This window comes from Carettochelys insculpta, chromosome 1 (assembly GCF_033958435.1).
Source record: "Carettochelys insculpta isolate YL-2023 chromosome 1, ASM3395843v1, whole genome shotgun sequence".
NCBI lineage: Eukaryota > Metazoa > Chordata > Testudines > Carettochelyidae > Carettochelys > Carettochelys insculpta.
Window position 1 is genome coordinate 38,183,666 of NC_134137.1, and position 18,069 is coordinate 38,201,734.

The following is an 18,069-nucleotide window of genomic DNA, read 5'->3' on the forward strand; positions in this document are numbered from 1 at the left end:
CAGACACAGCCAGAGTGACACAAAACAAGGGAAAGAAATGTTGAAGCCCAACTGGCTCCATGTTGGTTCAGAGGTCCTGACAGCAAACAGGTTACTGGGACTAGAGTAGTCACACTTTCATCTGATAAATTATTATTATTATTATTATTATTATTATTTACAGTTATTGTCATGCGGTTCCAGGTAGCCCCCTGCCCTTGGCACTGTATGCACATATAGTAAAAAGAAACTCCTTATTCTGAAGATATAATATATGATTGAAACAGATGTCAATGCAGGGAAGGAGAACAAGCCAATATCTTTGCAAGCATGTTTTCACATAGACTAGCTGTGCACACAATAAAACTTGCTGACTGGCAGTGTTCTGCAGGTAATATTGCACAAAGAAGTCTTAAGGAAATTCCTGAAGGGAGGTTAAAATAGTGACTTTGTGACTTTTTGTGGGAAGTTTGTTCCATGTACAAAGGGAAATATGAGACAAAGCACAGAAATATTCGAGTTAGAAGTAGATTGGTGACTGGGAGAGTTTGGCATAGTTGGTGACACAAAGATTTACACATGGTAAGCTGACGGATTTACTGAATAGCATGGGGCGAAATTGTAAATGGACATAGTATCCCAAGAAGATTATACTTGATGCAAGAGAGTGGGGTGACAGGGTGAAGCCCCAAGCCAAGATAGTAATCCTGAAAGAGGAGATGATAACAGCAATTAAGACACAAGATGATGAGGGTTTGTAGCAGAGATTTGGCGATAGGGACATAACAGCTGCGTCTACACGTGCACGCTACTTCGAAGTAGCGGCACCAACTTCGAAATAGCGCCCGTCGCGTCTACATGCGTCGGGCGCTATTTCGAAGTTAACTTCGACGTTAGGCGGCGAGACGTCGAAGTCGCTAACCTCATGAGGAGATAGGCATAGCGCCCTACTTCGATGTTCAACGTCGAAGTAGGGACCGTGTAGACGATCCGCGTCCCACAACTTTGAAATTGCCGGGTCCTCCATGGCGGCCATCAGCTGGGGGGTTGAGAGATGCTCTCTCTCCAGCCCCTGAGGGGCTCTGTGGTCACCGTGGGCAGCAGCCCTTAGCCCAGGGCTTCTGGCTGCTTCTGCGGCAGCTGGGGATCTATGCTGCAGGCACAGGGTCTGCAACCCGTTGTCAGCTCTGTGGATCTTGTGTTGTTTAGTGCAACTGTGTCTGGGAGGGGCCCTTTAAGGGAGCGGCTTGCTGTTGAGTCCGCCCTGTGACCCTGTCTGCAGCTGTGCCTGGCATCCCTATTTTGATGTGTGCTACTTTGACGTGTAGACGTTCCCTCGCTGCGCCTATTTCGATGTTGGGCTGAGCAACGTCGAAGTTGAACATCGACGTTGCTGGCCCTGGAGGACGTGTAGACGTTATTCATCGAAATAGACTATTTCGATGTTGGCTGCACGTGTAGACGTAGCCAACACAAGGCAGGATCTTGGAGGTGTTCTGAGGGAAAAAGGAAAAAGATGTGGATCCATAATTTAAAATATATTCAGTTTATTAGTGTTATACCCTTCACACATTGAGAAATGTGATGTCTTGAACAGACAAAGCCACCAGAAGTTAATACAAAGGATAAAACACTTCATTGCCGAGTGTGGGAGGGTCAGAGCAGACAGTCCTGCAGAGGGAGCCCAAACAAGCAGAAGGGCCTGCGGAGCACCAGCAGGACAGTCACAGGCAGCTGGGGGGTAGATGGCTCAGCCTAACTGGGGCCAGCTGACTCCATGACTGGGCTAATAAGAGGCTTTTAAAAACCCTTCACAGTGGGAAGGGTGGGGAGAGAGTGTGAGACGCGACCGGAGAGACACGCGGAGACCAGAGTAGTGGGAGAGAGCAGGTTGGAGAGGAGCAGAAGAGGGCATCAGGAACACCAAAAACCACAGATGGAGAGTCAGGAGCTTCAGCAGACTTAGAGAGGGGACTTGCTACTGCTGCAGTCTGGAGAAGGTATCACGGGAATTGTCTGGGGAAGTGGCCCAGGGAGAACAGTTGATGTGCCAAGGACTAAGGGAGTCAGCTCTTCCCACTAGCAGCCATGCAGGGTACCTGGGCCAGAACCCAGCATGAGTGGGTTGGGGGCTGTGTTCCTCCCAGGCCACCCCTCACCCCAGTGAGGGCAACTGGCCACTTAAGGGGGACCAATGGACTGAACAGAGGCCACAGGCCCAGGAATAAGTCTGACTTTGTCACACAAGACAGTGGGAAGTCGATTCGGAGTATAAAACCCACATGAATATATTGCACTTTATTATGAAAAGAAATTGAAGATTGTAGCTCAGCGTTGACTGCTGGACATATAATAAATATGAACAATACTGAGAATTTAAAAATTTAGACATACAATCAACCCTGTTGCCTTTCCAATATGCTAGGTGATTCACCATAGCAAAGGGGTGTGATTTTATGGAAAGCTAGCTGTCTAGACTTTCTTTTCTTAATATACAGAAAGTCATGTTTATTCTTAACAGTTAAACCAGCTGTTGCTCTTCATCACACGAATAACTCTCTTAGCATTAGGGTCAAACTCCCATTGCTTTGATCCATGGAAAAAGTAGAAGAATCCTAGAAATGAAAGTAAATGGAATGATTATATTGTACAAGTCATTTGTAGCTCTGTTTTAACAAATAATGCTGGAGACAATGGCAAAGAAACATTTTATGGATGTACAGATGGCTCTTCTTAATTTCTTAGCAGGGTAATAATAATAATGACACTAATGATATTTGTAATCCTTCTGAAATTTCCCACAATGCAAATCTTCCACTTACTTGCAAATTCATTCCTCTTACCTTTATGCTGGAAAACAGCATCAACTCTCTTGCCAATTCCTGGAAAATCATCTTTTATGTGTCTTGGATAGCCCTTTTCCATGGATTGACTGCTTTCCTCATACCTGAATGATAAAACTGGGTTGAATGGATGTGCAAGAATGTAAGTCCTAATCCTGCAAAAATTGTTAACTTTATTCAATGCAAGTGGTTCAATTTTCTTCATTAGGGTTACTCTCACATTGCGCAAAGTTAAGCATATGCAGCAACTCAAGACTAAATTATCACAGAGGACCCTTCTGACCTTAGAACCTATGAGACTGTCTATGTTTTGCAGTTGTATGGACTTGTGTTTAATGTAGAAGCAAATTCTTTAATGGTGGCAGAGCTCTGTTGAAGTTTCTGGCTCGAAGCTGAAGAGAAATGAATTCTGGTTAGAAAAAGGATCAAGTTGTTATCAGAAAGGGTAATTAGCCATTGGAACAAACTGCCAAAGGAAGTGACAATTTGTTCCAATGACCTCTGCATATCAAGATTGGATGACTTTCTAGAAGATGTACTTTAGTTAATCACGTTATTCTTCTTAGTGCAGGGGTAAATAGTTGAAATTTAATGTCCTATGTTGCACAGGAGGTAAGGCTAGATGATCTAATCATCTGTTCTGGCATTAAAAGCTGTGAATGCATGTATCACCATATGGATGCAATAAGTTTGGCAATTAAGTTTTGTCCTCTGGTGGTAACTTGGCAGCACACTCAGGCTATGTGTAGACTGCAGCCCTTTTCTGGCTACGTCTACACATGCATGCTACATCGAAATAGACTATTTCGATGAATAACGTCTACACATCCTCCAGGGCTGGCAACGTCGACTTTCAACTTCGATGTTGGGCAGCACCACATTGAAATAGGCGCTGCAAGGGAACGTCTACACACCAAAGTAGCACACATCAAAATAAGGGTGCCAGGAACAGCTGCAGACAGGGTCACAGGGCGGACTCAACAGCAAGCCGCTCCCTTAAAGGGCCCCTCCCAGACACAGTTGCACTACACAACACAAGATCCACAGAGCCGACAACTGGTTGCAGACCCTGTGCATGCAGCATGGATCCCCAGCTGCCGCAGCAGCAGCCAGAAGCCCTGGGCTAAGGGCTGCTGCACATGGTGACCATAGAGCCCCGCAGGGGCTGGAGAGAGAGTGTCTCTCAACCCTTCAGCTGATGGCCGCCATGGAGGACCCTGCAATTTCAAAGTTGTGGGACGCGCAACGACTACACGTTCCCTACTTCGACGGTGAACGTCGAAGTAGGGCGCTATTCCCATCCCCTCATGGGGTTAGCTGCTTCGACGTCTCGCCGCCTAACTTCGATGTTAACATCAAAATAGCGCCCAACATGTGTAGCCGTGACGGGCGCTATTTTGAAGGTAGTGCTGCTACTTCGAAGTAGCGTGCACGTGTAGACACGGCTTCTGAGATGCCAGAGGTCTCCCAGAAAAGCTATGCTGTGTTCAAGGAACATGTCCACTTTTCTGAAAATGATTTAGTAAAAGTGGATGCATTTTTTGCCATCCCTGTAAACCTGTCCACAAAGGACAGCCCTAAAGCGGAGGTTTTTTTCAAAATTTGTCGCGGTAGAGGTACCAAATTTTGGAAAAGCCCCTTTCCTACAGTTCTTTGTAGTCTAGACAGACCCTCAGCTTTGAAATTTCAAGGAGAAAGGGGAGCGTAGTTATCACTCTTTGATGACCACTTAGTCAAACTAAGGTTAGTTCTGATTGACCCGGGCTGATTTGGCCTGAAGGACAATTAATATAATGTTGGGTTGTCTTTAGCAGGGGAAAGGAAGAACTAAAAGGTTCTTTATTCAGAAAGAGTTAGGAGAACTCCCTGAGGAAACAAGAAGAAAATGACTCGTTTTAATTGCCATTGGACATGAGATATTTTCTGGAGGAAGCTGGTGGTTCTAAAATAATTACTGTTGTAACACTACTTTTAAGAATTCTGTTTAGTAGCTTTTATGTGTGCAGCTAATGTGCCTTTGCCCTCACAGCAAGTCAGTAGAATAGCAGCATACGTTATTGCAAGAGTTCTTACTCAAAACAGTATACACAACAGCTTGGAAACCACAGACAGCTATAAATTCAGCTATTATGTGGCTGGCTTGAATCACCAAGCTAAGGAAATGCACAGTGATGATAAAGCATCTGTGATTCACATCATGCTCCTTATTGAGGGGATCTCTGAGCAGTAACCAACTTTGCAAAAAAGGACACTCACATGACTAGTTTGCTAACTGTCTGGTTCTTAGATCACTGGTATTTGGGTGCTAAAAGGCACTCTAGTGAGTTAAGTGTGCAGGGTTTGGTTTCAACCTGTTGAAAATCCAGTAACAAATCAGCTAAAGGAAGGAGAGTTAAGGACTGTCATGATCATGAGGGACAGTCAGGTTTTTATTGCAGCCCATTGCTTCCAGGTGAATTTGTGCTTAGCATGGCTAAGCTGTGCCTTTACTGAATTTATCCATGCTCCCATGATTACACAGCTCTTTATACTCTTTCTAGCTCAGTGAAAGCTAACCACAAAGTCAGTGCAGCCCCAGCTGGTAATGCAGAAAGAGCTAGTGTGAGTCAATTTACTCTTATCTGAACAGAAGTTAAAGTCCTGTTAGCTCATCCAGTCAATCTCCATGCCAATAGAGAATTGCTTTGTACAGTACATTTTCTAGGGTTTCAGGGGTTGAGGCTTCTATCGTTTTTCTTAAATATCCTTGTTGTTTTGTGCGGTGCATCAATAGAAATCTATGTGCAGGGTATTGTATTAATGGTCCTGTTAACCAGTTATTCAAAAGAGAACCCAAGGTATATTTTCTGAACTCATTTGAAAAAGTACTTTCTTTGAAAAGCAAAATATATGTCATAAAGTTTCATAGATGTATAAATATTTAAAGGGCAAATCTTATCTTAAATAGACAGGGTTAGGTTGCATGGAAGTCAATCAGAAAGCAAAATTTGTAGCCATTGATCTTACCTCCAATACTTGTTACCTACAAAAAAGTCTGTTTTTCCTGTATTTTTATTAGAAACTGCTGCATCAATTTTCTTAACACTCCTTGGGAAACCCAATGTGCTGATGTTCTTAGGATAATCAGGGAGCACCTGATACCCACTGATAACCCAGAAATTATTCCCTATAAACAACAAGAACAAGAAGATTTGTAAAGTTTCACAGTGGTTTCTCAGATGCTAAATAGACACATGTATTTGCTCAGTGGAAGCAACACCGAGGCTTGCACAGCTGCAGAATTCAGGAAATGCCATGTAAAGAAAATTAGATAAAATTTCCTGTAATTGCTCATTCTAAGAAGACCAGCTCTACACAAGGACATACGTAGTAACAGAGAGATAGCCGTGCAAGTCTATATACTATGAAAACAAAAAAGCAGTCCAGTAGCACTTTAAAAACTAACAAAATAATTTATGAGGTGATGAGCTTTCATGGGACAGACCCACTTCTTCAGATCATAGCCAGACAGAAAAAGAGCCTGTTCTGGTACGGCTATGATCTGAAGAAGTGGGTCTGTCCCATGAAAGCTCATCACCTAATAAATTATTTTGTAAGTCTTTAAAGTGCTACTGGTCTGCTTTTTTGTTTTCAAAGGACTTACATAGTTACAGATATCTCTCTCAGGGGCGTGAAAGATCCACACCTCTGAGAGCTGTAACTATGATGATCTGTTTCACCCCTGCCCATATACACAGCACGATATCAACCAAGGAATTCTTCCATCAACCTATGTACAGCCAGTTGGGGAGCAGGATTACCTACACCAATGGGCAAATTCTATGCATTGGTGTAGGTAGCATGCACCCTGAAGCACCACATACTCTCTGTTTTCCTCCATGTCCTCCCCAACATTACATGAAAGAAGAATTTAGAGAAAATCATATATATTTTTACCTTTGAAAAAGAGAACCTGATCTTTAATATTTTCATAAGCAGCTTGAATACCAGATGGCAGAAAAGACCAGAATGTAGAAATTAATTCAAGTTCAGCCTCTGAGTTACCAGGATAGACTCGCCACATGTGCCTGATTTAAATAGAACACAATTTTCATGGTAAATAATAAACACATGCACATTTCTGAATATTCATAAAAGTGCTTATAAACCCCATATTTGTCACTAGAATCTGGTAGGATACCACACGCATTCTATAAATTAGTCAATGGTTTCAAAGCACTTGCTATAGCTGAATATCCATATATATATAAACATATATATATATATATCTCCTTTCAGAGTATTGTGTTCAGTTCTGGGGTCGCTACTACAGAAAGGTTGTGAACAAGTGGGAAAGAGTTCAGTGGTGGGCAACAAATATGCACTCAGGCTGTGGGAATGGGATTACTCAGTCTGCAGAAGAGAAGAGTGACAGGGAGATTTGATAACAGTCTTCAGCTACCTGAAGGAGGACTCTAAGGGAGATGGAGATAGCCTGTTCTCAGTGGCAGCAAATGTCAAAACACTGGTGTTAAGTTCCAGTGTAGGGGGTGGAGCTCTACGCTGTGTATTAGGAAAAACTATTTCACTCAGAGGGCGGTGAAGCACTGGAATGGGTTACTGGGGGACGTGGTGGAACCAACATCTTTAGAGGTTTTTAAGGCCAGGTTTGACAACGTCCTGGCTGAAATGATTTTGTTGGGGTTGGTCCTGCTTTGAGCAGGGGTTGGAATAGATGTCCTCCTGAGGTTTCTTCCAACCCTAATCTTCTATGATTCTGTGATTCCATAATTCTTGCCAGAGGACCTACTTGACTTCTAGTATAAATGGTGGTGGGTTTATAAATAGCCTGTCCTTTAACAATAAAACATTTCTGATTTTTTGTGGTTAGTAACTCTGAAATGTATCTGTTTCTTTCAATCTGTCTACGGTGCTCATCACTGGAGTATGTTGTTGCATTTAGTAATTGAGAAATAATGTAAAAGAAATCTCCATACAAAGGTTAATGTAATTTGAAGAGGGTCTGGGTTTACCTGGCTTTAAAAAACATGATTTCTCTGCGCAGCGTAGTGATAGCATCAAAAGACATCATGGGGTCACAGGTTTTAGGTGATGTGGGCTTGGCTGGCTCATCCCAGGGCTTAGATGAAGGTCCTAAGGGAAGCAGTTTGAAAAGAATATACCAAAATGTGTGGTGATAGCCATATATTTCACACACAGAACAACACTGTTTAAATTGGACTATAAATTAAACTGAAACTATATATAATTAAAAATTATTTTCTTTGAAAGACTACTTCTGGTTTTAAGAGGTGATGGATTCTACTCACCATAAATGGCCTGTATGCCATTAATGTCATCTGGGGAGAGTGGGAATTCACTGGGGTTGATGTAGGCATAATTTGGGAACATTAGGGCTCCACGGTCAGAGGAATGGGAGAGACCCAGCGCATGGCCAAACTCATGAGCAGCGACAAGAAACAAGTTGAACCCTAAAAGAAGCATAGATGTAAAATAACATAGAGGTATTTGTGCCTGCAAGTCTGCAGTTGGAAATTCCACCTTACTCCTCAGTACACAAGTGCTACAGAGGATTTGGCTGCCATGATAGCGTAAGACCGATGTACTGGGGTCATTGGCAGGAGGGAATGAACCTGAAACCTTAGGGAATAAAGGCCTGTGCTCTACCATATAAGCTGAAAGCCAGCTGGCCCTCAGCCAAGGCTGTAGAGCAGAGAGTTCACTCTCCCTTGTCAATGCTCTCAGTGCCTCAGGGGTTACAATAGCATATACCTCAAACCACAGCATCTGGGATATAGCATGAGACACATTATATAAACAAAGTGGTCAGAGCTTAATTTCAGCTGGGGCTGTTGGGAGTGAAGATCTGATAAATACTTTCAAACTCATGGGGCACTCCCTAGTGTACCCCACAGGACTGAAGCCCCATGCCTCAGCATACCCCACAGGGCTAAAGCCCTGAGATTCCCTCATGCCTTATCTGAAACCCAGACCCCTGAATGGGAAAGGTGTAGAGTGATCCAGGAGTATTTAGGCCCTGAAGGCAACATTCTCCCAGAGTCAGGAAAGGAGTGGTTCTTTGGCTCTTTCTTGTTGTTGAAACTAGGGGAATTGAGTGAGTAGTTTGCTGGAGGTGAGAGTGGGAGCACCTTTGATTAATTTCCAGGAAAGGGTTCACAATGCCTCCCCTCACTGCATGGTGAGTCAGACATGTCAATAGCAGGAGGGCTAAAAGAAGAGAAATGCTCACCTGCACACCTGAGGCACTAAACTGTTGTTCTTGTGGGACTCTTATCTGCACACATGCTACTCACAGCTTAGGCAGGAAATATCCTCTGTGTGTGTGTGTGTGTGTGTGCGTGTGTGTATCTATATCTATCTTCTTGGCAGTCTGACATCTTGAGCTTGCACAGACTCATTGGTTGTGGACTCGCATGTGCCTGAGGAGTCGAAGCCTTGAACAGCATGGGAGTTCAAAGTAGGGGCAAGGGAATTGTCCTGGCGCTGTCAGTGTGGCTGCTGCTGTTGCTTTTCTCCTCTCACGAGCAATCAATCAGGCGCATGCATCGCTGCTCTTTGAACTTGTCATATGCGTGTTGTACGAGAGCACACCAGCCTGTTTGGTCCCCTGCATGCTACTCTAGCTGCTTTGGCTTTAATCCAGCATGAGCAATGGTGGCCTTCATGCAGTCTTTATACCTCTTGAAAGGCCTATCTTGAGTCCATTTGCCCAGGGAGAGACCACCATTGAGGAGTTGCTTAGGGTTGCTTGACCCCTCCATTTGTATGATGTCCCCTGTCCAGTGAAGCTGGGCTTTCAGAATCATGGCTTCAGTGCTTGTGGCTCCTTTTCTGCCGAGGACTTCCAGGTTCACATATCTGTCCTGCCATTGAACGTGCAGTATTGACCTCGGGCTGTGTGTGTGGAAGCGCTTCAGCAGTTTCACGTTTTCTGTACAAGGTCCAGGTTTCACATTCATACAGGAGGCTGGTCAGGACTACAGCCTTGTACACTTTCAGTTTAGTGGACTGTGGGACATTGTGCTGATTCAACACTCGCGCTCTCAGACGTCCTAGTGCCTGGTTGGCCTTGCAGATCCTGGCACTGATTTCTTTGTTGTGGGAGCCATCACTGGCTATAACGTTGCCGCCATACTTGAACTCGTCTGCTGTTTTTAACTCTGTTCCTTCAATAGAGATTGAAGTGGGGAGAGCAGCAGATCCTGGAGCAGGGTGAAACAGTACCTTGGTCTTTCCTTGGCAGACGGTCAAACCAAAGAGGTGAGTGGCTTCAGAAAACTTGTTGATGATAAGCTGGAGATCAGATTCCTTGTGTGCCGTAAGTGCACAGTTGTCAGCAAAAAGGGCTTCAAGGATGAGCCTCTCAAGCATCTTGGGTTTTAGCATTCAAACAACGAAGGTCAAAAAGTGACCCATCAAGCCTGTACTTTACGTAGACTCCATGGTCCAGGTCCCTAACTGCATGGCTGAGGATGCCCGTGAAAAAGAGTTTGAATAGCACTGGGCCCAGCATGTAGCCTTGCTTCATGCCATTGGATATCTCAAATGGATCTGAAGACTCACCATTAGAAAGAACAACACCAGTCATGTCATCGTGGAACAGGTGTATGAGGTTGATGAATCTTCTCGGGCAGCCAAATTTTCACAGGATAATCCACAGGGCTTCTCTGATGATGGTGTCAAATGGCTTGGTCAGGTCTGTAAAGAAGGCGCATAGAACCAAGTTCTGTTCTATGCACTTTTCCTGGACCTGACAAACAGCAAAGATCATGCCAGTGGTGCTGCGGCCTGGGTGGAAACCACACTGTGCTCTGGTAGGTTCTCCTCTGAGATGTTGGTGATCAGATGTTTGAGGATGACTCAAGACAAGATCCACCCAGCAGTCGAGGAAAGGGAGATACCCCGGTAATTTCCACAGTCAAATTTGTTGCCCTTGTTCTTGAAGAGCAAGACAATTGTGGAATCCCTAAAGTTTACATATATATATTTTATTATACATAAATGATTAAGGGGCTGAAGCACAAGACCTATCATGATAGGCTGAGGGATTTGGATTAGTTTAGTTTACAGAAGAGAAGACTTAGGGGTGACTTAATAGCAGCCTTCAACTTCCTGATGGGGAGCTCTAAAGATGAGGGTGAGAAACTGTTCTCAGTGGTGTCAGATGACAGAACAAGGAGTAATGGTCTGAAGTTGAAGAGGAAGAGGTGTAGGTTAGATGTTAGGAAAAACTACTTCACCAGGAGGCGGGTGAAGCACTGGAATGCGTTGCCCAGAGAGATGGTGGATTCTCCATCCCTCGAGGTTTTTAAGTCCCGGCTTGACAAGGTCCTGGGATGGCTTAGTCGGTGCTGATTCTGCTTGAAGCAGGGGTCTGGACTAGATGACCTCCTGAGGTCCCTTCCAACCCTATGATTCTATGATGTCCCTTCCAGCCCTATGATTGTATTATTCTATTATATGTATGTATATGTGTGTATATATATATGTGTATATATATATATATCAGCCCTATGATTGTATTATTTTATTATATATATATATATAGATAGATAGATAGATAGATAGATATAGATATAGATATAGATATAGATGTTTATATATATATATAGTTGACTGGATGTTTCCCCTTTTATAAACATATTTTTTCTAGGTTAATAGTTTAATGAAATACATCAGAATAAGATAGGTCAGGTTCCACTCCAATTTAATCTGTCAGCTCATTAAACAGGATAAATGACATTTTCTCCAACAGTTATATAGATACTTACTATTGGCAATGCAGTATTTGAGACCCTCATAGACATTAATAGAACTAGCTTCACAAATGCTCTGTGAGGTAAAGAAAGAAATTTTCTCTCTTTGCTGGTGAAAAATGGAGGTCCAGAGAGGTCAAGTGACTTGCCTAACCAAGATCACAAGTCTGTGGCTGAGCAGCAAATTGAATCTACATCACCTGAACATGGCTGGCTGGAAAATAGTAATTTCCCCTTTTTTTTCTTCTCCAATGAGGAACGATAACAAGACTTTTTGAGGGTTTTCATTGGGGTGCAGGAGTAAAGAGAAAGAAAGGAAGAGAGAGGGTAACAGCCCACCCTTGAATATTCAGTACCCCAGTGGTTTGGGCACGCACTTTGATATGAGAGACCTGGATTCAAGTAGCTGCTCTGCCTGATGTGGAATATAAGAAAAGGACTAGGAAATTGCATTGGAACCAAGGGATTAAAGTGAGTTCCCCCAGAAGATTCAGGGAGTTTAATCCCCATTAAAACTTCCCCAGGCATTCCTTCCCCACAAACAACAGAAAGAAACTACTTAAATAACATTAACTCATAGTACAATAGACCTTCTTGACATACCAACAGAGCCGTCTGTCCATTGTTCATCTTCATCAAAGTGGACATCTCCCCCAATACCATTGCCAGGTGGAAAGGCATGGCCAAGAACTCCCAGGGGTCCATCAAAATAACGAGGGCAGCGACCATGAGCTAAACAGGAATTTGTTGAAAAAGAATTAGAGCTCCACATCATTGTTGTAGGCAACCATATATGTTAATTTTGCCATTTGCATAATTTTATTACAGTACCTCCAGTCCCAAAAGCAATCATTATATCTGCTATGCCTGTCTGAACTCTAGTAAAAGTCAGTGGGGACACAGTGCTCCACGCTTTAAAGGCCTGCTGGATTGCTTTATCCACATCAGCTTGTGTCATATCTGGAGTGTAGTTCACAATTCTGTAGGAACAGAGAAATAAATGCATATGTTATAGTAATAATAATATGTATGGTTTATCTGGAGAGTTTTTCCAGTAATGAAAGTATGCTGTACTAGAAGATATAAAAAGGCCCGAGGCACAACCCTGAACATTCAGAACTTGCTTTGGATTCTGAGTGTCAGGAATCTGAGAACTTGTCTTTTCCACCTCTAATATTTATTTATAATACTATTTATAATACTAATATTCTATCATAGGTATATCACACAAGAGCAGTTCTACCTTGTCAAAATGGCTATAGTATGACTTTGCTCCTAGGGTCTATTGAAAGTCCTATCTGCTGACATACTTAGGTGACAATATTAAGGTGCCACTGATGACCTAATCTGAAGATAATAGGGATGTAATGAGTGTAAATGAGGCTCATATTTGGTCTACAGATCTTTAATAGAAATTATATCCATGAGGTGAATTCCCCAGTTAGACTCTAGCTATGTCTACACAGCAACCTAACCTTGAAATAAGATATGCAATTTGCGCTATGCAAATTACATATCATATTTCAAGTTTATTTTGAAATTGGCTACTTTGGCATTTGATGCTGTCTAAACAGTGTCACATGTCAAAATGATACATTATTTCAAACCATCCTTACTCCTCCTTAGTCCTTCTGCAATGAGGAATAAAGCAATGCTGAAACGGCACACCCGTTATTTCGAAAAAGACGTGGAGTAGCTAATTAGGGGCGCTAAGGTATATGCTGAGATAGCTCTGCTGTGTAGATGTAGCCTCTAAGTCTAGGGTGTATGCGCATGATTGGCAAGCTAGTGGGGAAAATACCTTTTGTTTTTGTTAACTGTTTGCACTTGCCATTGGGAGGCTTTTTTTCTTTTTTTTAAAAATAAAATAAATAAGGATATCCACAAGATAACTTTAGCATTACTTTCAGATGGGACCCACATGATAACCACAAGAAAAAAAGGCAGGTATTACCTGTATGTCAGTTTGGTTTTTTTCCATCCTGGAAGAATGACACCATACTCTCCAACATCAGGAACTCCACACCTGGGCTTCTGCATCACTTCCAATGTCTCAGGATCTGGCTTCCCTGTCACTTCCAACCCAAAAAATGCTTGCATTTTTTTAATTTCTTCATCCATGGAGCTAATGCTCCTTCTCCATGCTAGAGGCTCTGGATCTGGTTGAAGCTCATAAAACTTCTGTAAGTACTCCTGGCAATAAATAAATGAATAGTAGAAGCATTTTATTAGCTCTTCAAATATTACTTCAGGACCACGATTTCTCTTACACTGTGCTTTCACTGTGTCTGATTTACATGTGCTCCCACAGCTATTTTCTTATGAATCTGGATAAATTAGAAGAGACAATACAGTCTAGCCTTCAATCAACTGACAATTCCCACTCATGCTGATTGTATCTGTTTTAGCAAAGTGTGCTTACAAGAGCTGTGTGTGTCTGTGCAGAGACTCCTCAGGAGATAATAGCATCTAGTTCAAACATGCAGATGCTTGGAAATACAAAAGGAAAGGGCTCAGCACATCTTAGATTCAGAAAAGGAAGTTACCTGTACAAGCTTTATTTTTTCTCCATTGTCTGTTTCTGGAAGCACAGGAAAAGCATAAGAAAATGCCACATATAGTAACAGCAAAAATGGAACCCTCTTCATTCTTATCTTCATTTCTGCCTTAGTGTAACAAGAGGCAGGCTCTACTTTTGGTATACATGTCTTTCAGGCTTCCTAGTTTATATGGTTAATCTGGTGTTTCGCAAAGTCAGCTGCAGAATGAATCACAGTTTAACATGCTTTAATTAGCAATGGATGTCATACAACACAATGTGGGGTTACACAATACAAGATAACTAATACCATCGGTGCAACCATCACAATAAATACTGGAGGTGATTAATAAAAAAAATTCCCAACATTATTTATCAAAATGGAATCATTTGGCTGAAACAGGGCAGTTTTGATCAAAGTAGGAAACATCTGACTCCCTCTGAGCAGCCTGATGATTATGTCTTTTACCTAGTTTAGAGGAAACCCAGGTTCAAAACTGTGACTTTCCTGTTGCAAACCAGGAGCTTTGAACCTAGGTGTCTTAGGTTCTAGGTGAGTGTTTTAACCACTAAGCTATGAGATAGTAAGTCTTAGTATGCCCTCTTGAAGCTATTCTGCAGTGATCTTATTGGATCAGCTATTTGAACATCTGCACAGCTAGCACTTCCACACAAACTCTTGTCATCTCATGCTTTGATTACTGCCACATTCTGTTCTTGAATCTTAGCAAATGTCATTTTCCCCTGCTTGCATCCATTTAGGATGCTGCTACAAAGATAATTTTCCTAGCCCATTGCTAAAACCCTGTAAGTCCTCTCTCTGAATCCTTCTACAAGCTCCTGCTTCTCAATCAAAGGTTATCTACTTGTATTCACTTTCAAGATCCTCCACAGTCGTGCCTTATCCAACCATCTCCATTAGTTTTTCAGACCTAAAGAAAAGCTTTGTGGAGCTCAAATTTTGTGCCTCTCACCAACATAAGCTGATCTAATTGTCTATCTATCATGTTTCTTTTGTTATTGCACTGTTGATAGGCCCACCTCTGACAGGCCAGTTACATCAGCTTCTACTGCCCACTTGGAATGCCCACTTACTGTAGTGTCTGGGAGCATTAGTCACAGAGCCTATTGTGCTAGGTGCTGTACAAACACTGAAGTTTACAATCTAAGTATAAGACAAAAGACAACAGATGGCTACAGCCAGACAGATGGGAGAAGTGCAAGGAAACAATGAGACAACATTGCTCAGCCCCACAGACTGGGTCTCTTGTGAATCATCTGTCTATCTCATTTAATCAAAATGGGTTTTGCAGCCTGTGTCATCATTTTAGCCACATTCGCCTCGGGACACTAATCTTTGAGTAGATGAGAAGAAAGGAAGTTTCAGGGATCACACACACTGTAACAAATGAGAGCGCCTGAGCTTGTAAGGGGCTGACCTCCTCCCAGTCCCACTGGTGTCCATGGCAGCCAAAGGGTTCAGCATGTTGCAGAAGCAGTAGACTCTCTGACAGGACAGCGCTTGTCATTTGCAAAATAATTTGTGACAAATATCCTCTGTGGCTAGCTGTGTCATTCTGAAGAAACACTTGTTTTCATGTTGGTTGCTTCACTGTCCTTTTCAGCCAGCATCAGGAGAAGTTGGCGGGTGATGGACACACTCCCAATTTCAGGGTATAACACTGCTGATCAGTTTATATTGACACTCAGGAGCCATGTGAAAGCCTGCTCCATTACTATTACTTAGGGTAACATCTACAGACCCATGTTCAGAGTGGGGGTCCAATATGTAAGGTCAGTACCTTGCAACCTGAGGACCTCAAAACTCTGAACCTTGAAGATAGGTGTGTTTTATGAGAAAAAGCCTTTATTCACTGAGGCCATGTTTCTTCAGCTTTGCTTTCTATGGGTAGATCTAAACATGATCTGTCTACAGAAGTTACAGTTATAAGATGTTCTGACAAAACTTCTGTTGACAGATCATGTCTACACATAAAAGTGGATCAATCTTTTGATCCACTTTCTTGACAAAAGAGCCCTCTGGAGTGTCTACATGGCTTTTTTGTCAACAGTTTCTGTTGACAAAATGCATTTTGTGTGCAGATGCTCAGTGAGTTTTGTCAACAAAATCCCTGTTTTGTCTGCAAAACTCTCCAGTGTAGATGTACTTGTAAGTTAAAGGGTGTATTACATTACTAGATTTGAAGGCCAGAAGGACCTCCTGCAGAACATAGGCAGTAGAGTTTCAACCAATGATTCCTGCATCTAACTCACAACTTCCTTTTGAGCTAGAGCCTGCCTTTCACACTACTATGTGAAACTGAGTTTCTGTCAAGTCTTGAATTAGCCCAGCAGCCCCAGGGAAGAGGTAGGGCCTCGCATCTCCCACTTCTTCTCCTGAAACATTAGGAGCAGCTCTGCTCTGAGATGTGAGTGATCTGAAAAGCTGCAGTCACTTCTCTCCTATGGGTGCTCATCACCACCTCTGCTGGTTGCCTGTTGCATGGCATGAGTGGGAAGGGAAAATGCCTCTAGTTACTCCATAGACTGGTTCTCCTTCTTTCTATGGGAGATCCATGAAGAGCAGGGCAGGAGCTAAACTAGCTCTTGGTGAACCTATGAGAGTGCCTAGGAAGGGGAATGAGTCCTCTACCCATCAAGCCCTCTGTCCCACCCAACCCCCTAGGCAGACTAGGAGAGAACAAAAGGAGTAGAAACGAGAACTAGTTACAAGTTATAGCTCTTAAATTCTTTGTGCCAGCGCCTGCCCCGGTGAGACATGCCTCAACAATGCTCTGATTTGGGCCACAGCCCAGTAGAATAAGCAGCCAAGTGGCAGATGAAAGTAATTGTGCACAAGTACAAAGCAATATAACTGAGAGACTCTGGCAGCATGGACGGGGGAGTGGTCTGCTCTACAGCCTTAACATTTACCCGCTGCTGTAGAGGCATATGGCTTTAGCCCCTAAACATGGGCATTGGGTGAAAGTACAGCTAAAGAAAGCAAGGCCCAGTCCTGCCCCCTCCACCCTGACGTCCCACTCCTTTTGCCCTTGAGGCCCCAACTCTTCCGCAACCTTCCCTCATGGGCAACTGGGGACCTGCACTGCCTTGCCACAACTCCAGCCCTGCTGGGTGAGCTGGACTCATGCCACTGTACCCCAGATCCAGCCTTGCTGGGTGCAGGGAATGTAAATAGTTTCAAGCAGGCAATGCCTTCTCTTGCCTACTTTACCCTTATCCTATGCCCCTAAGGTCACAGGTTCAGTTCCTTTTGCTGACAAACTGAGTCTGTCAGTTTTCAGTACCATAAAGAATTAACTGTTGACAAACATAATTTGCATAAACAATTTCATGCCTGACTACGTTCTGAAACTGTGGTTCCAGTGAAATAAATGGAGTTTTGTTACTACTTTCAGTGAGGCCAGGATTTGGTTCTTGGCCATCATCACTGGCAGCTCAATGCTATCCTTTACTCAGCGTGAAGCAAAGGCCAAAAAAAATAAAATATTAGGGTGAATAAAAACAAAAATGAATATGGAAAAATATTGAATAAGATAAATAAAACATTAAATACGTACTTTGGCTAATGTGAGGTATTTGTGTTTGAAATCCAGAAAGTAAGGCAATTTTGAACGGAGACAGAAGCAAGTAACAGTTTAAATGTCTAAGCTTTCAAGATGACTTTTAGTTAAATTGTTAGTGAAATTTTCATAATATTTGTTGATCTAAATGTTGAGTTGCAAATTTATGAGGACCTGCATTAAGAATTCATAGCTAGACCTAAATCAACTCCAGAGGACAGGAGAGGAATAGGATAATAATAAATTTACCACTTCTTGATAAAGGACTTTGATTTATTGCAGTCTGTAAGTTTTAACATACTATGTTAAATTCATTCTTTTTAAAATTTTTACACACTTGGATACGT

General features: G+C 42.7%; 1 protein-coding gene across 1 annotated transcript; it reads right to left on the bottom strand.

Annotated features, from left to right (window-relative positions):
* Positions 1 to 2,493: 2,493 nt before the first annotated feature.
* Positions 2,494 to 14,259, bottom strand: LOC142004226 (matrix metalloproteinase-27-like). Its single transcript, XM_074981737.1, has 10 exons — positions 14,146 to 14,259; positions 13,554 to 13,792; positions 12,431 to 12,579; positions 12,203 to 12,331; positions 8,132 to 8,293; positions 7,835 to 7,955; positions 6,759 to 6,889; positions 5,829 to 5,988; positions 2,823 to 2,926; positions 2,494 to 2,594 (listed from the first exon to the last, which is right to left on the bottom strand). The coding sequence occupies exons 1-10, from the start codon at positions 14,257 to 14,259 to the stop codon at positions 2,494 to 2,496; spliced, it is 1,410 nt and encodes a 469-aa protein (XP_074837838.1).
* Positions 14,260 to 18,069: the final 3,810 nt, after the last annotated feature.